Consider the following 26091-nt stretch of genomic DNA (forward strand, 5'->3'; position numbering starts at 1 on the left):
GCCAGTGAGTGTATATATATACAGGGGCGGATCTACAGGGTGGCAAGGGGTGGCAGCTGCCACCTCTGGGACACAGTCTTGCCACCCCAGGAAAAAATCCCTAGATCCACTATTGTATGTATGTATGTATATATATATATATATATATATATATATATATATATATATATATATAGTAGTATATAGCTCTGTCTTGGGGGAGAGATCCCTCCTCTGTTGCTCTCCCTGAGGTTTCTTCCTATTTTTTCTCCCTGTTAAAGGGTTTTTTTTAGGGAGTTTTTCCTTATCTGTTGAGAGGGTCTAAGGACAGGATGTTGTGTTGCTGTTAAGCCCACTGAGGCAAATTTGTAATTTGTGATTTTGGGCTATACAAATAAAATTGATTTGATATATATATATATATATATATATATATATATATATATAAACTCACTAGAGAGATACAGCCATTGCACACCAGGGTAGAGACACTACCACTAGAAGGCAACCCTGTCACTTTCCCTCCCTATACCAAGTGACAGCAGGGACAAGCTGGTGGTGGTGCAGAAAAAACAAACAAACATAATTTGCCAGTTTTAGATGCACCCACATTTTTGGCGGGATTGAGACCCTACAATTCCTAGATATACACAGAAGGTTGGCCTACAGCTAAACATGATACTACGACGGTTAGTGGCTGGCATGGTGAGAATAGAAGCAGCTTCAGAGAACAGGCAAGAGCAGGTGAGGGTGTTTGTGCAGGTTACATCTTTTACCTCTAACCGAATATGCATTACTCCTTGCAAGGATTTTCCATGAGACAGAATAACGGATATTCTTGTCTACCAATGACTAGATGTGGCGGCTTAAGGCCGTTGCATTTTTTGCATGCTCGTTTCTGAAAATCCTTGCAAAGAGTAATGCATATTCAGTTGGAGGTAAAAGATGTAATCTGTGCTTGGCAGAAAAGTATTTTATGATTTGCAGACCTGATATGTCCACCTTGAATAACAGAAACGAATTGGCCACCAGCTGTAGACACCGAAAAAAATATCTCCTTTGTAACTATAAGTAAAACATCTTTATTATCCCCCCCCCCCCATTAGATGATACACATATGACATTCATTAGTTTTTTTCCATATTTCTTAATATTTTAACCGCCTGTCCTTCCAACTTTGCCCCAACACCACCCCACTATATAATTCACATAAATTATCTTGTTATATTTTTAATGTACGCCATTTCAACAGTGCCCTGGCCCCTAAATGCTTTTCAAAATGAGCCCCAGTCTCTTAACCCATTGGTTGTAATGTTTTCTACCCTTCCATTGGTTGCTGTGCATTGTAAGTACCTACCCCATTGGTTGTTATAGTTTGAATGTTTTCTTCTCTGATTGGTTGCTGTCCAACCGAAATTAGGGGCGTGACGCTGGGCACTGAAACTGTATGATTCTTTGTTTAACCACATTAGCAACCGATGAGTGCATGACGCACGAAACAGGCCTGTACTGCAATGCATTAAAACTTTTTTTTTCCTGTATCTGTGTTGATATTCCGCTCCTCATTGGTTGAGCACTTGCAACACCATTGACAGTTTTGGAAAAAAAACGCTATGGACAAAAGTATTGGGACACCTGGCCATTACACCTACAGGGGGTTTTATGCCATCCCATTCTAAATCCATAGGCATTAATATGGAGTTGGTCCCCCCTTTGTAGCTATCACAATTTCCACTCTTCTGGGAAGGCTTTCCACAAGATTTTGGAGTGTGTCCGTGGAAATTTTTGCCCGTTCATCCAGAAGAGCATTTGTGAGGTCAGGCACTGATGTTGGACGAGAAGACCTGGCTCGCAATCTCCGTTCTGGTTCATCCCAAAGGTGTTCGATGGGGTTGAGGTCAGGGCTCTGTGCGGGCCAGTCAAGTTCTTCCACACCAAACTCACCCAACCATGTCTTAATGGACCTTGCTTTGTGCACTGGGGCACAGTCGTGCTGGAACAGAAAAGGGCCCTCCCCAAACTGTTCCCACAAAGTTGGAAGTGTAGAATTGTCCAAAATGTTTTGGTATGCTGAAGCATTAAGATTTCCCTTCACTGGAACTAAGGGGCCTAGCCCAACCCCTGAAAAACAACCCCATACCATTATTCCTCCTCCACCAGACTTTACAGTTGGCACAATGCAGTCAGGCAGGTAATGTTCTCCTGGCATCTACCAAACCCAGACTCGTCCATCAGACTGCCAGACAGAGAAGTGTGATTCGTCACTCCACAGAACACGTTTCCATTGCTACAGAGTCCAGTGGCAGCATGCATTACACCACTTCATCCGATGCTTGCCATTGTGCTTGGTGATGTAAGGCTTGCATGCAGCTGCTCGGCCATGGAAACCCATTCCATGAAGCTCCCGGCACACAGTTTTTGTGCTGATGTTAATACCAGAGCAAGTTTGGAACTCTGCAGTTATTGAGTCAACAGAGCATTGGCGACTTTTACGCACTATGCGCCTCAGCACTCGTTGACCCCGTTGTCTGCCACTTCGTGGCTGAGTTGCTGTTGTCCCTAAACACTTCCACTTTTCAATAATACCACTTGCAGTTGACCGTGGAATATCGAGCAGGGAAGAAATTTCATGAACTGACTTATTGCAAAGGGGGCATCCTATGACAGTACCACGCTTGAATTCACTGAGCTCTTCAGAACGACTCATTCTTTCACAAATGTTTGTAAATGCAGACTGCATGGCTAGCTACTTGATTTTATACACCTATGGCAGTGGGTCTGAATAAAACACCTGAATTCAATGATTAAGAGGTGTGTCCCAATACTTTTGTCCATATAGACTATATGGACAAAATTATTGGGACACCTGGCCATTACACCTACAAGAGCTTTTATGACATCCCATTCTAAATCCATAGGCATTAATATGGAGTTAGTGTATATATATATATATATACACACTCTACGTCTCACCCTTTTTGGGGTGGTGTGTGTCTTTCTGAAGCTCAGATCCTCTACCAGAGGCCTGGGAGTTTGAGGGTTCTGTGCAGTGTCTCAACTGTTCCTAGGACTGCATTCTTCTAGACAAAGACCTTAGATGTTGTTCATGGAATCTGCTGGGGCCACTCTCCAAGTTTTAGGGTCACAGCCCCTAGTGCTCCTATTATCATTGGTACTGCTGTGGATTTTACCTTCTATATCCGATCTACATCTTTCTTCAGCCCTTGGTATTTCTCTAGCTTCTCATGCTCTTTCTTCCTGATGTTGCAATCGCTCAGGATTGCTACATCAATCACTACTGCTGTCTTGTGTTTCTTGTCGACCACAATGTCTCGTTGGCTAGCCAGCACCTGCTTGTCAGTCTGGAACATGAAGTCCCACAGGATCTTAGCTCTGTCATTCTCAACCACCTTTGGCGGTGTCGCCCATTTGGACTTGGGGATGTCCAGTCTATATTCAGTACAGATATTCCTGTACGCTATCCCAGCCACTTGGTTGTGCCTTTCAGTGTACGGTTTCCCAGATAGCATTTTACATCCTGCTATTAACTGCTGGACTTTCTCATGGGCGTCTTTGCACAGCCTACATCTTGGGTCTTGTCTGGTGTGGTAGACCCCTGCCTAAACTGATCTGATGCTTCTTGTGCTGCTATGATCAGAGCCTCTGTGCTCTCTTTCGGTCCAGCCTTTTCTAGCCACTGGTAGGATTTCTCAGTATCAGCTATGTCTTCTATCTGTCGATGGTCCATCTCATGGAGGGGCTTGAGCTTCCATACCTCCTCTTCTTCCTCTGCACTCTGTCCTCTGCTGCCTGAGGTACTCACTCAGCAGTTCATCCTGGGGGGGCCCTCTTTCTGATGTACTCATGGATGTTCCTCGTTTCATCCTGGATAGTGGCCCTGACAATCACTAACCCTTGGCCTCCATCTTCTTGCTTATCATTCAGTCTCAGGCTGCTGGACTTCGGATGGAACCCTCCGGACGTCAGTATTTAAATATATATAGTATATATGTACACTACCGTTCAAAAGTTTGGGATCACCCAAACAATTTTGTGTTTTCCATGAAAAGTCACACTTATTCACCACCATATGTTGTGAAATGAATAGAAAATAGAGTCAAGACATTGACAAGGTTAGAAATAATGATTTGTATTTGAAATAAGATTTTTTTTACATCAAACTTTGCTTTTGTCAAAGAATCCTCCATTTGCAGCAATTACAGCATTGCAGACCTTTGGCATTCTAGCTGTTAATTTGTTGAGGTAATCTGGAGAAATTGCACCCCACGCTTCCAGAAGCAGCTCCCACAAGTTGGATTGGTTGGATGGGCACTTCTTTGAGCAGATTGAGTTTCTGGAGCATCACATTTGTGGGGTCAATTAAACGCTCAAAATGGCCAGAAAAAGAGAACTTTCATCTGAAACTCGACAGTCTATTCTTGTTCTTAGAAATGAAGGCTATTCCATGCGAGAAATTGCTAAGAAATTGAAGATTTCCTACACCGGTGTGTACTACTCCCTTCAGAGGACAGCACAAACAGGCTCTAACCAGAGTAGAAAAAGAAGTGGGAGGCCGCGTTGCACAACTGAGCAAGAAGATAAGTACATTAGAGTCTCTAGTTTGAGAAACAGACGCCTCACAGGTCCCCAACTGGCATCTTCATTAAATAGTACCTGTTAGAGCCTGTTTGTGCTGTCCTCTGAAGGGAGTAGTACACACCGGTGTAGGAAATCTTCAATTTCTTAGCAATTTCTCGCATGGAATAGCCTTCATTTCTAAGAACAAGAATAGACTGTCGAGTTTCAGATGAAAGTTCTCTTTTTCTGGCCATTTTGAGCGTTTAATTGACCCCACAAATGTGATGCTCCAGAAACTCAATCTGCTCAAAGAAGTGCCCATCCAACCAATCCAACTTGTGGGAGCTGCTTCTGGAAGCGTGGGGTGCAATTTCTCCAGATTACCTCAACAAATTAACAGCTAGAATGCCAAAGGTCTGCAATGCTGTAATTGCTGCAAATGGAGGATTCTTTGACGAAAGCAAAGTTTGATGTAAAAAAAATCTTATTTCAAATACAAATCATTATTTCTAACCTTGTCAATGTCTTGACTCTATTTTCTATTCATTTCACAACATATGGTGGTGAATAAGTGTGACTTTTCATGGAAAACACAAAATTGTTTGGGTGATCCCAAACTTTTGAACGGTAGTGTATATATATGCTCTATTGCCAGATCTTTCAGAGACAAATATAAAAGTAAATATCACCTCTGATACAACATTGCCGAATAAAATAGAATGCAGTAATTTTCTGGCAAATAAGAAATGGATAGGTCAAAGGCAAAGGTCATACAGCAATAAGGAAATTCTTCTGTTATGGTCTGTTTGCAACTGTATTGCACCACCATATTTGGATGATGGTAAGAACAAAGAATCCTCCCCTTAAACTCACGTTTTTCATTCAAGAAGCAACATAAAACAAATAATTGCTATGGAAAATAATGCACATGGCATGCACAGACATGCACATGGCAAAATTGTGGCAAGGACAATGTGGCAATTTCCTGAATCCTGTTTTCAGGGGAGCATCTGTCTTTTCATAAGGAGCCGAGCTTCACATAGCTCCCCCATAGTTTAACACCATAGGGTGCTAGAAAGTTAAACAAAAACAACAATCTTTAGGATTTTAGCTTTAAAAAAATATGAGAACAGGATACACTGACCCCGGTAAGGATGGCCAGCCCTGGAGAACTCCCTGCACCAAATCCAGGCCAGAGGGCTCCATTTCTGCATAATGGAGGGTCAACTTTCCCCTCAGACCAACAATGGCCATCACAGAACCAGAGTGACCTGAGCCAGTTAGCCAGCAGGGAATCAAGATTCAGTTACAGTCAGGCCACTTGCAGGTTTTTCAAACCTCCTCCAAGACCCAGCAGACAGGCTCTCACTCTGAACTCCTCACTGTGCAGCCCCAGCCTGAGACCCAAGGCTCTTCTGTGAGGACGACGGTAAGGACACTGTGGAGGCGGCACAGGAGCACCCCAGCAAGAGGAAACAAAGTGTGGGGTATGCGGTCATCTTCTGCTGGCTGTATTCTCACCCTTGGCTTTGGGGGAGTCTGTGTAGCTGATATTGTGACTAGGGAGACAAGATGGAGTCTATTGAGGACCTGATGTAAGGAAAAAAGGGGAAAAAAAGACTCCAGCAACTTGTGTATGAGAAACAGGTTACGACCTTTGTAAAAAGAAAAAGAGGCTCATTTATGCTTAATTTGAAATGGAAGACAAGGCAAGATACTTGTCAGATTATTCTGAACCATTTGTCGCCATTATCTCAAGAAGTACTTCTCATTAAATGACATGAATCATTCTCCAGGTCAAAGAAAAATTGCAGCACTTCCATACTCCCCCTATGTCTTGCACACCCTCTAGAGGTGTAATGTCAACATTATTTTTTTGTGGTTTCATTTCCACAGTTTATGAAGCTGTTCTTATTTTAGCATGTTTATGCATGAACTATACTTGGAGCTATGAATTAAAAAGTGTACTATACCGTATACCTTTCTTATTTAGAAACTGCTTTTATCAAAAGTGACCTACAAAGATACAGCTATTGGCAGATATATTTGGGCATAAAGCCAGGTACCTTACAGAACCGACAGTAATATGTCAAAGCAAAGAGTGCATCTCATTTCTATTGCAATTTAAGTGCACAGCAGGTAGATCAATAATTAAGCAATAATAAAGCAACAGGGGGCTCCACAGCAGATGGATGATGCCAAAAATTCACATCACGGCCATGCCCAGGACCATCTATGGATTAAATGTAGGCCTGGAAAAGCAATGTTTTAGGCCTTTCTTGAATGAAATAAGCCAGCCCACAGGCCTGAGGCCTGATGGAAGACAGGAGTTCACTCCTACCATTTTGGGGCAGGAGGAGAGAAATGCCTGGACCTGGAGCCCCACTCTGCTGAAAATGGACATAGACAGTAGCACTCTGTAGGTGGAGCAAAAAGTGTGAGAGAGGGCTTACATGTTTGGGGTTGTTGCAAACTACAGTATATAGATGTTCTTGCAATGTGGGTTAGTTCATGTCAGAGATGCACTTATCCAAAGATGAACAAGTAAAGCAGAAGAAAACAATGAAACCGAATCCTCACTGGGGACAAGTGTTCAGCCTTATTCATTGCAAACATTTATTACATTTTTTTTATGATGCAAACAACAGCAAGTTTCTCCCTCGTTGGAACAGCTCATCATGGAGTCATGAGGAAATAAAGGAGACACAAAGGGACGGGAGGAAAAAAAAAGTGTATTAGGCACCATTCCATTATTTTTCCTTTAAAAAAAATGACAGTCAGCTCTCCAATTTCTTAACATTGTTAATTTTGGCATCTGCTTTTTGCGTTACACTTGCTGGAATAATGGTCTTTAAAAAAATTATCAAAAGAACAAGGCATGCATAATAGTTTCTGGTAATGCACATGGACCAGGGTATACGGCTTTGTAAAAAGGAAGAAAAAAAAAAGAAGAAAATGTCCATGTACGATGCTCATGTACATATCGTACATTGATATAGATATATGGTCCCTTTCTTAGTGTTGTCTCAGGCGAATCTATCTGTTTCTTCAGTTGGACTATGTCCTCGGTTATCCACAATTGGTCATTTGTTCCACCCTGTGAGAGGTCTGCTGGGCAATTCCTTTGGATAATGGACTTCTAACGTTGACAACTTCTAGATGTTACAAATATGCCAACCTCACTTACGTATACACAAGTGTGCATTTTAATTTTCCTCCTTCTTTGTCTCTTACTGCATGTTACCATCAAGCTATTTCTTTTTTAATAATTTCATTCACAGTTAAATAGTTTTGTCTGATCATTACTTGTGCTATCTAGGCAATTTTGACAACAAACCTCACAAGGGTGAGAAATGGTTAGTCAATATTTATTAAAAATCTCCTCCCGTTTGCTGTGTGGCCTTGTTCCACCCCACGCTACTCTGAAGGAGAGACCCAACCCACTTCTTAGATCCATTCATTATTACTATGCCCACAAAATAATAATAATTAAAAAAAAAAGCTGTTCCCCCTAAAGAAAGTGCCCAAACTTACAAAAGTAAATGTGACAAAAAAAAGAACAAAGTTCTTGTTACATGGAAATAAACTAAAAGCTCCATTTTGATAAATGTGCAGACATGTCTTTTACAGGTGAGGGCTCGATTCCTGGCCATGTGTTTTACATTTATTAAAACAAAAGAAAAAAATGGAAAGGCAAAAGAGATGAGAAATAGTTATGTGATATTAAAACACACTTATGTGATATTAAAACACACTGTCTGTATGTCATCTTTCCTGTTAAAAAACTCCTGCAACAACACTCGTTTGTCACCGTTTTAAATGTGTAGGATGGGGGGGGGGGTTGTTGCTATGCAAACAGAATCATGTACAGATCACACTCGACGGAAAACTACTTGAGGGGAGGGCAAGATTGAAAGAAGGCCGAAAACAGTGGCCATGATCTAGAAAAGATTGATCCTTCTGAATTTGAACACCTTTGTTGCAGAACTGATGCCATGTTACTTTGCAAATATACACTGGGAAAGAGAAAGAGACAGAGACAGATATAGAGAGAGAGACACACACACACAATGGGAGAGGCGTGTGTGTGTACCAGGTACATGTTTGTTTTCTTAATATGTGTAATGAAACGTTCAGCCAATAAAAGTCTATTGGATTCAAGTTGTACTTGTGTCTCTGTTAGTGGAGGCAGATTTATTGAACCAAACGTTGGGCTGAAGATGGTGGTACCGGTGGCAACAGTGGGCATTTGGGTAGTCGGGTTTTAGCGCCACCGTTGGTGGTGGTGGCGGCGAACGATGTTATTGGACACGGCTGCTTTAGTCGATGTACTGGGAGAGCCAACGGAAACCCTCGCCGTAGCCCTGCCTCTTCAGCACACTACACATGAACACCTCCAGTGGTCTCGTGTTCAGCTCCTTCATGGGAATGTTGCCCTGCGAAGGGGAAAAAATTTTTTTTAAAAAGAAATACTTCCCCTCCTTGGTAAATGGATAAAGAGAAATTTATACAGTTGAAGTAACAATCCTGAAGATTTATATGCAAAAAAAAAACAACCAAAAAACTTTTTGATCCTTTCCATCACAGTTGTACTTAAGACTAAAGCGAATCCACAAATATGTAAACCATGATTACTTTTGTCACTCATTTTGACATGGCTACTGCTGGGTAGGACTTTCCTGAGAAAATAATACAGCTGATAATGTTTTAAGTTAAAAGCATAGCGGACGTCCAGGTAGCGTAGGCTTCCGAGCATAGCGGCCGGTTCGAATCCACGTTTCCTCCGGCTTAGTCGGGCGTCCCTACAGACACAATTGGCCGTGTCTACCGGTGGGAAGCTGGATTAAGTATGCGTCCTGGTCGCTGCACTAGCGCCTCCTCTGGTCAGTCGGGGCACCTGATCTCCCACACGCTATGTCCCCCTGGCGAAACTCCTCACTGTCAGGTGAAAAGAAGTGGCTGGCGACTCCACATGTATCGGAAGAGGCATGTGGTAGTCTGCAGCCCTCCCCGGAACGGCAGGGGGGGTGGAGCAGCGACCGGGATGGCTCGGAAGAGTGGGGTAATTGGTCGGGTACAGTTGGGGGGGGGGGTTAAAAGGACCCCCCCCCTCAAAAAAAAGCATAGCAGCCAAATGCAGGATAACGCCAGTAGCAGTGGGTTCAAAGAAGAGGCAGTATTGTGGCTTACAAGCACGCCTGGCAGAGCAGACTTATAGAAGACCTTTACCAAGAGATCAACACTGGTGACTCTTTGGGTTTTAACTGCATCTCTAGGATTTCAAATAAAATACCACTGCAATTAACAGCACTACTATAAATGACCATATTCAGGATTATAACTTTAAGACACTTGTGTTTTAATAATGCTGTGGATGACACAAAAAGCAAGGCGAGCCCACACATTCTCAAAATGGGAAAAGCAACAAAGAAAAATCTAACAGCACAATCAATTGGCCCTCCCTGTGGAGTCCCCTATGTCATTTCAATTTGTCTGGTGATATGCAATTTCAGAATCATTTTTCTTAGTTAACCAAATTCTAATTTGCAGACTAATTTAGCAACATTTGCTCTGATGGAAAATACAAACCTGGCAAACTGTTCTTTACTCTGCAATTTCAGCAAGGAGTACGCTTCGGGGCAATACAACTGAACCTGAAGTGCCTGTTTTCCAGAATAATTTAGGTTCCAGACATTTCTCTCCACAAATGAGCTCTTTGAAAATCTTTTGTGTAATGCATCTACTGTACTCCATTTTGACAGACTCTGCTTTAACAGTAGAATAACCGGGATTTCACTCCTACCTAAAATGACAGCCGGTTTTTAAACTCTATATTCTGTCAAGATAATTACCCAATTGAAATATTAATGCATGGCATATGTTAGCATGTCTGTTAAGAAACGACTGACACCAAAATTAACATTTTAACAACTTAATACTATTTTTCAAACAATTTAAAATGGCCCCGGCCCACGCCTATAAATACTGCAACGCCTCGGTGGTAGTCATGGTGCGTCTGAAACGGCATCTATAACCAGACATGTTGGCAATAATCAAAAATCAAGTTTAGACTATTACTCTACACTGGAGAATGCCAGTGTGTTTCTAGGACAGAGCAATGAACTTTGTGAAGGAAATGATGCGACCAACACACGTTTCTCTCAGACTCCGTTGTTTTTTTCGAACCACATTAAATAATTTTTCTTCCTCAAATACATGATCTTGACAATTGGAAAAAAACAAGTTTTAAGTTATTACTTTATCATTTATGAATTACTAAGAATTAAAAGTATTATCTGGAGCTACTTGTCCTTGTAAGTAAACATGCTATATTCACTGTATTTTGGAATAGTTTTCAAAAAAAAAAAAGCTTACAGAACTGCAGAGCAACAAGTTGGGACCATTATCCCATTCAATATATCCATTGAAAACAGCTACTATTCCTCCTAGGTCAGATATTATTTTAAATGGCAGTGTTTGGGTCATATTGGACTGGATCCTTGCCCACCTTGCCCGTTGTCTGTCCGTACAGTCCAAACATCTCCCTTAGCCGCTCCTCGCTGATGGCCTCTTGTCTGTCGATCTTGTTGCCCAGGATCAAAATAGGCACATTTCCAATGGTCTCATCTGTCATGAGTGCCTGGGAGCGTAGAGGAGATGTTACCATCTGACCAAACAAAGGCTGCACTAGTTTTACTGGGAAACTGATTAAGGAAGCTCTGAAACTCAAAGAAATTCTGACTACTGCCTTTGCTGCATGTCATCAATGGAAATTTTTTCTGAAATTTAAGATGACATACATATATGAGTATATACAATCAATAAATAAAGTTGGTCGAGCAGATTCTTACATCAAGCTCTGTTTTTGATTCGGGCAATCTGGTGTAGTCTGCGCAATCCACGAGGAAGACGATACCATTGATGGCAGGGAGGTAGTTTTTCCAGACTCTGCGGGCTGGTGAAAGAACAAACATTCACAAAAACAAAGCAAATGATCAACAAAATATACAGCTGTGATAATACACAATCTGGTACAACAGAGGGCAATAAGAAAACGAAGTGCACAGAAAAATGTGTGTCGTGTACACATGCATGTGCCACAAAAACAGCAGTACCAGTGTTTTAAAGGCTGCTACCCAATCAGCCTGATGGAACCCCACGGCTATTGGCAGATTTAAAAGATTTCACTTGGGTCCATTTTTGAAGATTTTCAAGTTAAAACATTGGGCTGTGTATTTTCATTAATAATTTTCGCAGTCATTATTTGCAAGCACACACCAATGAGGTTTTGCTATTCACCTCAGGCTTAGTTTTCGTAGGGTCTGAGCTTGCAGGCAACAAGACAGCTTAGAGCTTAAAAGACCTCCAGCTGTATTTATACATCTGTCCAGGTTGCTACCCAGCAAACGTGCTGGCAGTAGACAAAAATAAGCTCCTTTGTGTGCTCGTCATGGTACTTTATCAATTTCTACTCAGAATGATTACACATCTCTCCATTAAGAGAAATTAGTTTACCAGAGCATGCATTTCAATTTGGTGATCCTGACTGGATATACTGGTAGAGAAATAAGTGACAATTAACACTACTTTGAAAGGCACTGTCATAATAGTTATCATTACAAATGCAAATCGGAGAAACACACCTTGTGCATGGCCTCCAAGGTCAAAGGTGGTGAAGGTCATGCCAGCAATCGTCAGCTCTTCCGAGGCTGGTGGAGAAAAACACAAAAGTCATGGTTATGGCTGAAAATCTCTTGATAAATTATGAAGTAGCTGACAGATTATAGTGTACAAAAGTCATCTGCACAGGGTGGCATGAGGTTGAGGTCGACTGGCTTCCAAAAGGGAGACTAAAACCATCTGAACTACTCAAGTGTCTCTGGGTGAGACACTGAATCCTTTTTAGCTTCAGAGGTGAACCTGTGGCTGATGTTGCACTTTGAACTTTTAGTGGAGGTGCTAGAGGTGGGTGAAAAGAGAATTTCTCCCTTGGAGACCTTGGGTAGGAGTACCGCACTTAAAGTGAATCTGCAATGCACCAATCACTGAATGTAATTCAAAATCTTTCCTAGCAAGTCAATGGCAGCACTGTTGGGACTGTGCTCATCATGAACTTTCCAAATCTGCTGTTTCCACGCATGGACAGCTTTCAACTAATGAATGACTAAATGTGTGTGTGCGCCCCTATGTGCATGTATGCCTATTTTGTGTGTGTACACATGCGAGTGAGTGTATGTGAGAGCATAGGCTCCAGCATCCCGTGACCCAAACTGGGATAAGTGGCTTGGATAACGGATGGACGGATAGAAATGAGATATCAACTCACTCGGATGTAAAGTTGGCACATGCTGTCCCAGTCTGTCGTCTTTGAGCATGTGCAATAGCGTTGTCTTGCCAGCATTGTCCAGGCCAAGAAATACTAACTTGCCAGATTTCTTGTACAGCCCTGAAACAAAGCCAGAAGCACATCACATTTCTTTGGAAATGTTCCATGGTTTTCAGATGAGTGTTTTAAAAAATCAGATCAAACATCAAAACTCAAGACTTTGGATCCTTAACACATGAGAAAACTTTGAATTTTGAACAAATTAATGTTGAACACATTAAACTTTGAGTTGTCGAGCCCAAACTTGAATTCAGCAATGTACCTTCACATCAAACATAAATACTTTTATATAATGTAAAAAAACAAAAAACAAAAAAAAGCCAGTGTGCTCCACTTATTTTTACAGCAAATCCCCTTTTATTACCTGCATGAACATGTAATATGTACAGACAATATTGACTCTTTCATCGAAATCAACTTCTGCTCCTCCTTTGAGTTGGGCTTCATTATCAATTGGAGCTAATCTGATATCGAACTGAGATGCGTCTTAATAATCCTGCAATTCTGTGATGTTTAAATGTTCAAATTAAAATTGTTAATGCATCTGAAAGTTGCCACTGGTTTAATCAAGTGCTTCCATTACATACGATCAATTGCAAACTTTTTCAACATGCATCCATGATACCAAAACAAAAGAAGATTGGCTTTTTCTCTCTTCCCATATAGAGCATTTTTTGGGGAAAGGTGGCAACAAAGCAAGTGATACAGAATGTACAAGCCCAATGTTATTACTTACAAATATCTAATAAAACAATTGTTTCCTGTGACTAATAATGTTATTACATTAATAACAATATCTAGAAACACAATCCAGATGATTATTTTTGCCTTAATCATGCAGCCCTTTGATTACTATGTGCAATGACCAAAGAAAAGTAACAATTGTATGTATTCCCGAATCAATAAGCATTTTGGTCCCTCCTATGTCTGTTACAGGTTGTAGACCCCATAGGTATTAATTTTCTTAAGGATACTTAATCATTACAAGGGGGCCTAATTTTCAAACATTCAGGCTGCACAGTTGGTTCAAGATTTAAATTTACCTATATTATTCTGGATTTTTTCCCCCTTTAATCCCCCCCCCCTCCTTTTCTCCCCAATTGTATCTGGCCAGGGTGGTACGGTGGCGCAGTGGTTAGCACGGTCGCCTCACAGTAAGAAGGTCCGGGGTTGGAGCCCCTGGGTAGTCCAACTTTGGGGGTTGTCCCGGGTCGTCCTGTGTGGGGTTTGCATGTTCTCCCCGTGTCTGCGTGGGTTTCCTCCGGGTGCTCCGGTTTCCTCCCACAGTCCATGCATGTTACCATCAAGCTATTTCTTTTTTTAATAATTTCATTCACAGTTAAATAGTTTTGTCTGATCATTACTTGTGCTATCTAGGCAATTTTGACAACAAACCTCACAAGGGTGAGAAATGGTTAGTCAATATTTATTAAAAATCTCCTCCCGTTTGCTGTGTGGCCTTGTTCCACCCCACGCTACTCTGAAGGAGAGACCCAACCCACTTCTTAGATCCATTCATTATTACTATGCCCACAAAATAATAATAATTTTAAAAAAAAGCTGTTCCCCCTAAAGAAAGTGCCCAAACTTACAAAAGTAAATGTGACAAAAAAAAGAACAAAGTTCTTGTTACATGGAAATAAACTAAAAGCTCCATTTTGATAAATGTGCAGACATGTCTTTTACAGGTGAGGGCTCGATTCCTGGCCATGTGTTTTACATTTATTAAAACAAAAGAAAAAAATGGAAAGGCAAAAGAGATGAGAAATAGTTATGTGATATTAAAACACACTTATGTGATATTAAAACACACTGTCTGTATGTCATCTTTCCTGTTAAAAAACTCCTGCAACAACACTCGTTTGTCACCGTTTTAAATGTGTAGGATGGGGGGGGGTTGTTGCTATGCAAACAGAATCATGTACAGATCACACTCGACGGAAAACTACTTGAGGGTCGCTGCTCCACCCCCTCTGCCGATCCAGGGAGGGCTGCAGACTGCCACATGTCTCCTCCAATACATGTGGAGTCGCCAGCCCCCACTTTTCACCTGACAGTGAGGAGTTTCGCCAGGGGGACGTAGCACATGGGAGGATCAAGCTATTCCCCCCAGTTCCCCCTCCCCCCTAAACAGGCACCCTGACCGACCAGAGGAGCCACTAGTGCAGCAACCAGGACACACACCCACATCCGGCTTCCCACCTGCAGACACAGCCAATAGCCGGTTTGCAGTCACGTGATTCTGATGACGCACGAGATTGAGATGGAGGGCAGGAAGTGAAAAGCAGAATGGACAAAATGGAGCTAGTTTAGCCCGAACTGTGCTAGTTTAGACGATATTATGAGAGAAAGATATAAACAGAAAGCAAGATATGTTGGACATGATCCTTATGTTATGAAGTGTGATTTTTTTTTTAACTGAATTGAAAGACTTGCCTGCTATCGAGGCAGGAGTTATCCGACTCTGCTCCTCTCGAACGCAGACAATGGTTCGCAAGCCATTTTTTTCCGGCGTTTTCGATCAATTTCTTGTATTTCCACTCCTTATGAACAACAGCTTTTGGTACTTGATAAACACTCCTCGTAGTTTCTCGGTTTAATCGATGTGAGCAACCGGCATTTTGAGAGTTTGTGATAGTGTTTCCTATGTAGAAAATCACTTCCTGCCCCCCACCTACAGTTTGCGCGTCATATGCAAACAAGCTATTGTATCCGTAGAGACACCCGACCAAGCTGGAGGTGACACGGGGATTCGAACCGGTGATCCCTGTGTTGGTAGGCAATGGAATAGACTGCCACGCTACCCAGATGTCCTGGAAATTTTAACTTTCAGTAGAGGTGTAATATAGTCATAACAAATGAACACTACAAAAACGGTGGCTTTCACACCTGTGCTAAATCCTGTAGTGCAGACCGTATCAACTTTTAGTTAAATCCACATCTTTGCATCATCATAGATGCAAAGACTTTGGGGACTCAGGCACACACCCAACTAATCAAAAATGTTTCCAAAAATTCAGACGTCTTGGTCTATTTCCAATTGAATTTGGGTGAAGACCATTTCTGGTATGAAAGCAATTTCAATAAAGTCTGAAGCAAAACATGTAAATGATGACATGATGCAATGTCCTGAGGGTTCTCTGGTAGAACGTTTTGATAGCTTTAATAGGTTTTTTTTTCTTTTAAATTTCATGGTCCTCAACCCTTACAATTCAGAAGCATTTTACTACTTTTTTGTGAACCCGTGACTCATGTCAATAAGCTTGCTCCATCTTCTGCCAAACTTTTCATTCGCTGTGGCTAGTTACCAAGATAAAAGCAAACCCTACGACCTGCTGGTAACATGAGCGTAATGCACGGTGGGTAATTATTTCCTCATTTTGAGCTGGACTTTAATCAAATGATATGCCTGGTTTTGGCCAATGTCAAACAAACCATATAGACTGCAATGAAACAACACTGTTGACTTGAATTTCAGACTTTCCAAAGAGCAAATTTTATGTGAAAATGCTCTTGGCCAACCTTCCCTGAAAGTCTTTACAACTCAGTACCGAGAAAGAGGTTATGAGGTAATGAGAGACCATCCTGTGTTTATCACACTACACTGCTAATATAGCGGATACCATTCATTTCTGGCTGAGTCAGTTCTTATTGATGTCATCATTACTCATGGGAAGACAACAGCAGCACCTTTTACCTGTCTGACAGGGTGAACAGGGAACCACGTCACACTGCTTTGTCCTGGACACAAACTAGAGCTTTCTAGGGATGACAATATTACTTCGACTTTTTACCCATGTAGTCTAGAACTGACCAGTCTTGGAGTTGGGTGGTGGGGTATGTCAAGCAATGTTGTTCCTCATCTCAAGAGTTTTGCTTTAAAGGCCTCTTGTATTCAAATAATATATGCTAATTAGATGATGCTTTTGGCCAAAGTATACTGTATGTCCCAGACTACAAGTTGCACCGGGGTATAAGTCGCACTAGGCAAAAAACACGTTGCGAGGAAAAACATGTCACATTTATGTGGTAGTACAGTAGTTTCAATTGAGTAACAAGGATTGAACAGTGGCATCTTGTGGCCTTGGTTGAAATGCAGAGTATTTGTCTGCCAAAATTACAATGTATAATTCACTTTGGAGAGTCTCAGGGACCAGCCAGACGAATAAAAAAAAACAAAAAAAAACGACTTATAGTCTGGGAAATACAGTACTTCCAAGTACCACGAGGGTAGGTTAGGTTTTTAGCATGGGCAGTGGGGCTAGAACCCATAAGGTTGTCAGTGTTACTGTTCAAACTAAAAAGCTCTACACCGTGTAGACAGTAACCTTCCACCCATACAATCTAGTAGTATGAATCATCTAGGGAGTGGTGCCTCCCTGATTATCTTGTTTCCCCCCCCCCCCCCCAATTATCCTGGCAGTTGGGCACATAGTAAAACACAGACTTGTGATAGAGCTCCCTCCTTACTGCCTTCTACCTTGAAGGGGACAACACTGAGCATTAGGAAACAAGTCTACAGTTATACAGTACGACAGGCCAACCTTCTCACTGTTCAGCTAATGGTTTAAGATGCAGGGCTGACCTGCGGCCGGCTTAACAGTTAGCTTAAGTTGCTCTTCTGATCAAAAAACCCTGTCAAGCCTTGCTGACACTGAGGCCTCTGGCAGTACTATCATATTCATGCGAGAGATGCCGAGGGATATTCATTGCTTTTTAACCATGTTGATCAGTTACAATCCTGAGGACTTGAGTTCAAACAAATGTCAAAATAAATGTATAAAAATGTATTCTGCATCTGTCATTTTCTGATACAGCACAGTGTTTATCTTTTAACCAGAAGAAGAGACAACTACAAAAGAGTCTATGTTGTCACGGCTAACAAACATATTGCAGACCAAACTCATATGACACCAAACTCATATGACACCAACATCAAGTTAAAAAAAAATTTGTTTAGTGGTGGGGAAGGCGCTGATACAACACTGGTGACTCCGTTTCGTACTGAAATAATCTCTGGGATTTAGAGAATTTATACACCCATAAAAATACTTTATACCACTACAGGTTTCAAGTTAAGGATTAGACCTATCGTCAAGATTGTAGCTTTAACAAATTCAAAGTGATTACCAGTATTGTGTCTGAATAGGTCTTCCGAGCTGCAAGACAGCAGTCAACAGACTGCATTGAAAGCTTACCCTTGAATGTCTTGATAGAAACACACAGGTCTTCGGGGTTTTGTTTGCTCTTGTGATTCTTGTGCACCAATTCAGCTCAAATTTGTTATAAATTTACATGTTTCCGTTCAAGCCTGTCAGTCAACTCGTGTTTAATGATGGCTAAACCATGTTCAGCAAGAAAACAATTCATCAGTGTGATGGTAGGATATTAATCTACCAACACTTATGAGCCCCACCCACACACAGACCTTGATTTGATGATCCATTGCCATATCAAGTGCGTAATTAAGGTTTCTAAAGTTAGAGTCCTGCAAATGGTTTTTTGTTAGCTATGATCAAGAACTACCAAAACACCAATTGCAATCATAGGCAGATGAGACTGAGAGAGAGTGTGCGTGTGTGTGTCTGTAGTCAACAGTACTCACCTAGAAACTGCAGTACACTACTGAAACCACTATATATCCAATCAAGTAAGAATGACATATCCGGAGTTGTTGAATCCTGAAATGCAAATAAAAGGGGGTGAAAAGACATGAATGTTTAAATCAGAGGAGAAACTAAAACAACAGCTTAACCAAAGTATGCATCAAAGGAAAGTCTGTAGTCAGTCGGGACATTTTATTTTAGCCAAGATCCCACCATTCCACTCTACCAGGGATTTGAAAATTAACTTAACCTCTGATATAATAGACACATAATACTGTCTTCATATAATGAGTTGCCATGGGAATTAAAAAAAAGCTTGTAATTGTTATACAGTATGCATCGTCAAATCTGATTGCAACTGATATCGCAGTAGTTTTTACAGCTTCATAAAATAGGCCTCAAGTTCTAAACATTATGAATGCTATCACTGTTAATTTAATGTACAGTATTGTTGCAATGCCTGGTAGAGAGAGGATCTCTGTGGACTACGGCTGAAGACACCTTTGCCAATAGAAAAAAATAAAATGATGTTTATGGTCTCAGGCTACAGAGCAGAGAGAACTTGTAAGGCCAGATCACAGCTCATTTCCATAAACCTCAAAAGGGTGAGGCTGCTGCAAACGTGAATTTGCTCCACCATCCTCCCACATTATCGATATTGTGGGGATGACTACTGGTGCTTTCACAAAACATTTACACAATCAGATTTTTGATAAATGCTTATAGAATAACTAGTGGTTATACTACCTATCAGTAATGCCTATAGAATAACTAAGTGGGTAAAGGCTAATAGAACAGTTAGAAGAGTCTGGTAAGTTCAGAAAATTATTTCCCTTTACTGTAATGCAGCCTTTAAAACCAGGAAAAGACAACACTTATGCCATATCATGATATTAAGACATCCAAAATCCCAAACGATATCTAGTCTCATATCATGATATCGATATAATGCCTAGTCCTAATTGGTGCAGTAGACAGTCGTTCCGGAACAAAGCTCACACACGTGCTAGTGCATTGTTGCACTTTGTACACTTGGTATGCACTTATGGGGTGATGTGAATCTGTCAGTTATCTCTGTTAAATGGTGTGATGCATCCGTGAACAAGTATTTAATTGTTTCTAATCAGCCGTCTGTTTTTGAACACATGACAAATAAACTTGAAACCATATATGCATGCGCGCGCGCGCACACACACACACACACACACACACAGGCTCCAGACTAACTTTTTTCACCACCGTCCCAAAAAATAATTCGAACCATCAAAATCAGTGTAAACCGTCCCAAATTCTAAATGTTGTCTTTTTACTTTATTGTCATCTATAGTGGTTATTTGCATAAAAACCTCACTATTCAACTGATTAGGAAATAAATGATTGTATTTTTAGTTAAATAATCGCACTGATTAAAAAAAATCTCAACATTAGTACTTCTAATTATGTATTATAAGCTGCTCAGAATTAGTGTAGGAAATTAAACGGTATCATTCCCTCTATAATATCTATTTTATATTGCTGTGAAAATATCAACAAATTTTTCCTTCAAACAGCTGTGTTTATTCAAGTTTCTCACCAAAAACAAAATTTAACAAGAACATTTGAACACATCATTCTAAGGTTCTATTCAGGAAGAATTTTTCTTTCACATTTTGTGTCATGCAGAGCTTCCTTGTTTCTGGAGAGAAGTAAAAAATAAATTGATTTGATTTGGTGAAAAGGCTCCTAGGCAGAATCATTATGGAATATTATTATTGCTAGCCCTATAGAAAAAAAGGTCCCACTAAAACAAATTGAACTATCAGCCTATCCGTGTGTTTCATTCACTGTGTCCAAGGAGACCACCTGCTCTAGATGGAAGGAGAAAATTTTAACTCTCCGAGCACAGAGCTTCTCTTAACATCTGAGTGAAATTAAATGGGTGGGGGTGGGGGGGACCAGCACCAGTGGACTGCAGCTCTGCTTTGCTCACATTTTTGAGAATTAATATTTTCCTCATTAATGATGTGTTATTTTATTTTACCACCCGCGACCCATCATCAGAGTGGCTGGGTAAAGTTGGCTAGCTAGTAGCTAGACTGTTTCAATCCAATGACTAATAAAAAAATACATCCTTGAAATTTGCCCTTATCTTAGACTCGGGGTTTGTAGGCCTACTCGGGTTCGATGAAAGTGATGCAGTGCCCTCTTATTGCTCAATCTGTACTTTGTTTAACCAGCGCAACATATTTGTGAGGTACTGCCAGCAAGCCATTGGTGACTGGGGGGGATAGATGGACTAGTACTGCAGGTGCATTTCAGGCCTCACACCGAGTATCCAGCCAGTGATAGTAACTATAGTAACAGCATGACAAGACAGTCAGTGCTCGGTTCAGTTTGTAATTTGCTAAGTGATAGCTTAAAATAAATAAATAAATAAACAATCATACATAAAATCCCTTTCATCCTGGAGGCGTCATGATCTGTTTGTCCCAAACGTCTTGAGCCCTGACTCACACACACATCAGGCTGTTAGAGACAGGTTGGATGCAACATGTACAGAGAGGGCCTCAAGAATGAAGCCTTTCTTTCAGAGTACAATCTGACCGGATTGTATTTCAGTCCGCAAAAAAAAAACAACAACAACAACAACAAAACAGCCTGCTGCTAGAGTACGTTCTGTTCTTGTCCAAAGGAGTTGAATCACACGGATATATACCAAGTCCAGTTGCACTTGATTCAACTCCTTTGGATAACCATGACCTGAATGAATGAGAACATTTACAGACACGTTCTGTTCTCGATTACTTACATGCTTGTTTTTAACTAAAACAAAGCACATCATTAAAAATATCACAGGCATTGATGTCCCTCATAGACAAAAAAGAAAAAAAGGGGGGGGGGGATTCTTCCATAACTGAAAAAAAAATTCAACTCTAAACAGGCAAGTCAATGTTTCTTCCTTCTCCAAAAGACCAAGTCATCTACAGTACTGGGCATTGGCCATCTCTCGCAGAGACGGTGAAAAAGGCATCAGAACATGCCAAACCTGTAGCCTCGTGTTGCGTAACACACAAAACAACTCGAGGGCCAAAGTGTAAAGTAGTCAAAGGTCAAGTCCGTGCAAATGCTGCTGAACTACACGTCAGCGGCACACTCTCCGGTCCCCTGCGCTCGCCCCGCCCACCCCAGCCGGCTGCTGCAACACCGTGAGTTGGCACTAGAGGCTCTCACGTGTGACAGAAAGGAGGAGAAAAAAAAACCTTTGGACAGACAGGACACCTACTGCATCCATCATGCCATTTGACATCATTACGTGCCTTTTGAGGCCATAAAGCCTCAATGAAAGCCGCAAAAACACAAACGCAAATTTACTGAGAATATGCAGCATTTGCATATGTGGGAATATGTGGGTTCAAAGCTTCCAATACAAAACAGCAGACATGACTATATTTCATTTTCTGTATTCATATCTGATGGTAGTTCAGGAGAAGAAATGATTTGCCTCTAAAATCAACACTCAAGTCTACCCAATGAAACAGATATAAAAAAAACTGATCTAGAGATCAAATTCCACAAGTTAACACTTGAATAGGCAGTCCTCGTCAAACATCACTGAACAGGTTTTGACAGTTTTCTCCCGTTGCCAAACACTAAATGATGGATAACCGGTAGCATTGTAGCAATACATACATCGATGTCAGAACCAAATATCACAGCTTCAACTATATATTTGAATGCATAAACCGACTTTTGTAGATGTTGTAACTGTAAAGCAAATACTCTAAACAAATGGTTCCATTTGACTGAAAGCTGAGATAAATCTACGTGTCATGTGGGGTAAGTTTTCCTTCAACCTACATATCTTGCGCTAGCCAATGCTAATTCTCACATCTTTCATAACCTCAGACATGGGATGACATTAAACAACAAATCAAAAGTATGTGACCTCCTAAACAAACCATATGCTCTCTCACCAAGACGAAGTAAAATCAATGAATGAATGTGGCTTAGCCCGGCTGTCAAATGATTCTGACGGATGTCATAATTCAATGCAACAACATAAAACACTAAAACTTGGCGAAAGTATAACCACAACCGGTGAATTCTTACGTACGCGTAGGCAAAAAAGGTCAGATTGGATCTCGGAATGGCGGACTATTCACGCATAAACATAACCGAGTACGGGGGAGACCGGCTAACAGGTCGGTTAGCAAGGAGCTAACTAGCGACGTGTCATGTTGTTCAAAGAAAACGCAGCATCGTCAGGGCATCAGGGCAGTCAGTAGTTCACCAAACTAGATCGGACAATAGCTCCGCCTAGCCACTCCTCGACCGATGCTGTTGTTACCTACTCGCGTAGATATAGCCTGACGCTCTGCACAGCACTAGTTCACTAGCAAAGATCAATAGTGTCTTCAACACAACTTCAACGGAGATAGTTTGAGTCAAGAAGTTTAAGCGTTTGGCTTTTAGCTGTGACTGTAAACCTCTGCCATATAAATGACACAAGTGCCACTGGATGAAAACTCAAGACTAGGTGGTGTTACAGTCCGATATAGGTTGGTGAAATAAGGACTCTGGTCTACGGTAGCTTATCAGCGGCTATGATGAGATGCTAATGGTTGGCACTCCCGACATTGAAAAACGATGATTATGATAATTTTTGCTCTATATATAGTTTACGTGTGTCTAAAAAATAGTTCATTGACGAGCTAGCTCAAGTGTTATACTGAACGTCTAACGGCTCGGCGTCATATAACATAACGATTTAACGTTAGCTAACTAGAGGCTAGCGGCGCTAGTATCCTGCGAGTATCGAGAGTAGCTATGCTAGCTTGCTAACCGCGTAGACTGGCTGAGGTAGCAGGGGTACCAATGTTTCAAATTTTCCGATCTTTCTTTCAGGTCATACTCCTAAAACTCACCTGTTAGATACGCGTGGATGAATTCGTTAGGGTTGATTGCTCTTACAACCATGAAAATCGGTCCCCAGATCAAAGTAGAGCCAGCAAATCCAGGTCCTCTTTTCCTTCCCCGTTTTGTTATAGAGCCACGACACTGCAATGGCTGTCTAGCAACTCCCTAAATCTGCCGAGCCGCTTCCTGTTTATGTTTCATTATCATCTTTCCGGAAGGGGCGCAAAAACAATTGAAGTGGCGTTAATCTTTTTTTATTATTATCACGTACGTCCAGCACCAATATTTAGTGGTATTTTCCATTGAAATAATTGTCTATGGTCGACTTGTTCATTTGTCTGGCAAAGCTCTTTAAACACCCAAACTATGCGCCCCCGGATTCTTAGCTTTTTGAAACAGAAAGTCAAGTGATATTTTTTGATTGATTTTATATTGCCCCTGCTGTAGTGTTCTGATTTTAACTTCGCAGTTTTGTTGGTTCATTAAGTAATTATGCGTTACTGATTCAGACACAAATGATTGAATCAATAAATTATTTAAATGACGGATAACGCATTTTGACGAATTTACGTTATCTTCTCTTGTTTCCAGTAACACTGCAAAATCCAGAGCACAAGAGGAAATGCCACGTGTACACACTGCGCATGCCTGAGAAGGTCTACGTTGATCCTGCTGGGTAATCCCAATTTCCGGTAGAAGAATAGAAGCGTCTCACTCCGATTATCCCGACCAGGCCTACACCCGTCGGTGGTCGAGCGGGATCGGCCTCAATCATGATCCTGTGATCGTAAAGTTTTCTGCTTAACTTTTCGTCAGAAACTACGATACGGCGATACCAACCGCAGCTTTTTATTGGACATCTAGCCCTTGCCGGGTTACGTTAACTCGCGCCAGCCAAGTTACTTAGGTTTGCTAAAGCGCAGCTAACCTATTTAGTTATCTGCCAACCAGGCAACTGTGAATTTGGTTCGCCGTGTTTATTTCGAGATGTCAAACACGGGGTTCAACTCACAGAACGGGGCTGGAGCAGGGCAGATTTATGCAAATGGTGAGTATTGCTAATGGCTCTGTAAACTAATGTTGTCCCGGTGCCCCAGTGAGCTAAAGTCAGTCAGCTAACCAGGGTTAGTATTAGCTAACACGTTAATGCCGAAGACGTTTAAACTTGCTGGGTCTCCTTACTTAGCTTACCTATTAACGTTACAGCATTATTACTATCGATTTGAAGACTGACCAACTATACAACGTATTTGATTGACGCCACCAAGAGGGATTGGCGTACCAGTGGCTTCTTACTTCAGGTAGCCTGCTAGCGGCACCTACTACGGTTGTGGTTAGCCACAGTGGTAAGGCAGGGCGAAGACAGGAGAGCAGACGGAAAGCTATCGTTAGCGACGCTGCTATTGAACAGTCAGCGTTAGCTTTCTATGACTTTCCGTTGTCTAGATGGGAAACCAACAAGTTGGGAACAGATGGCAATCTATTTCCCACCACCTACAACTAGTTCAACATCAATTATTGTGTCGTGACGGTGTTAGCGCTTTCGATTGAGCCGCTTGGACAAGCCCTAAGATGCTAAAAGACTCATCTGTCATGACATGACGCCAGCCATGCCTTCTGGAGAAATTTAAAAGCAATTTCGTAATCGCAGAGTAATCTGAGTTAAAGTTGTTACGCGTCCCCGCTATTAAGCAATATGGATTTGTAGATGGAAGCTAAACCCTATTGTCCTTGCATTCTACGTTTCACTGTACATGTGGCACATTGGGGATGAGCCAGATTCGTTGCCAAAAAGTTTTTTCAGTCTCAGCCAACATTCTCGTTCATTTATTGATAGGTCTCTAAGAGCGAAGGAGCTGTCCTAACTCCACTCACCGCTGACAAACGCGTGACTGTGTAGACCCCAGGGTCTTTTTCTTATCGCTATGCTTATTAAGACATTCTGGTGTGCCGTAAGGATTAAGTGGCGACAGTTTGAATTCAAAACACCGCAAGTGGTGTGTTGTAGTTTGCAATGACTCATTTAATTTAAAGTAGTTCATCACATTTACCCTTAATCTTTCTCTTATCTCTCCTTGGAGTAAAGATGCAGTTATAACACTTACCTGAGCACTGTTCTTTGAACTCTGCAATCTGAAGATGATAGGGTAGGCAATAGCAACTGATTCAAGAATGCATGCCATTAACACCCCACTGGGCTTTGGAGGGACATTCACATAGGGGATTCTGAGTAAGGGTATGAAAAGAAAAATGGTTACATCAAGTTTTTATTTGGATGGACATAGTGAGCATGGTTAAATTAAGGCTATATCAAACCTTCTAGACAATCGTTTATATCATTTAATTTTTACCAAGATAATTTTGTTGTTGTCTTCTGTCATTTACTACTTTTAGAATTGACTTTTTTCCTTGATCTCACTGGTTTTCAATTAATGTTTTTTTTTGCGATCATTTCAGACGTTAGTCTGACTTTTTAAAGATCCATCATATTGGAGAAGGATGGTGTCTAACCAGGCACTTTTAAGATTTCAATGCATTATGGAGTAAAGAAGACTTTAGGGGGATGTAACTTCATCTTCGCTTATGAGAGGTGTTGCTTTCTAATCCTACAACACTCTACCAATTTATCCTAGTCTGTTACCTAGC

The 26091-nt window shown here is 41.3% G+C and overlaps 2 protein-coding genes across 2 annotated transcripts in view; one reads left to right on the forward strand and one right to left on the reverse strand.

Moving 5' to 3' along the window:
• Positions 1–7129: 7129 nt before the first annotated feature.
• sar1b (secretion associated, Ras related GTPase 1B) lies at positions 7130–23603 on the reverse strand. Its single transcript, XM_056284814.1, has 7 exons — positions 23454–23603; positions 18549–18624; positions 12884–13003; positions 12201–12266; positions 11409–11512; positions 11066–11197; positions 7130–8993 (listed from the first exon to the last, which is right to left on the reverse strand). Exons 2-7 carry the CDS (start codon positions 18604–18606, stop codon positions 8877–8879), a joined length of 597 nt encoding a protein of 198 aa, XP_056140789.1. The 5' UTR covers positions 18607–18624; positions 23454–23603; the 3' UTR covers positions 7130–8876.
• A 574-nt stretch (positions 23604–24177) lies between these two features.
• Positions 24178–26091, forward strand: part of sec24a (SEC24 homolog A, COPII coat complex component) — a 45771-nt gene continuing 43857 nt past the window's right edge. The window contains exon 1 of the mRNA XM_056284448.1: positions 24178–24493. Within this exon, the coding sequence (XP_056140423.1) occupies positions 24433–24493 (61 nt within the window). The 5' untranslated portion in view covers positions 24178–24432. The remainder of the gene's footprint in view (positions 24494–26091) is intronic.

This window comes from Lampris incognitus, chromosome 8, assembly GCF_029633865.1.
Source record: "Lampris incognitus isolate fLamInc1 chromosome 8, fLamInc1.hap2, whole genome shotgun sequence".
In the NCBI taxonomy this organism is placed as follows: domain Eukaryota; kingdom Metazoa; phylum Chordata; class Actinopteri; order Lampriformes; family Lampridae; genus Lampris; species Lampris incognitus.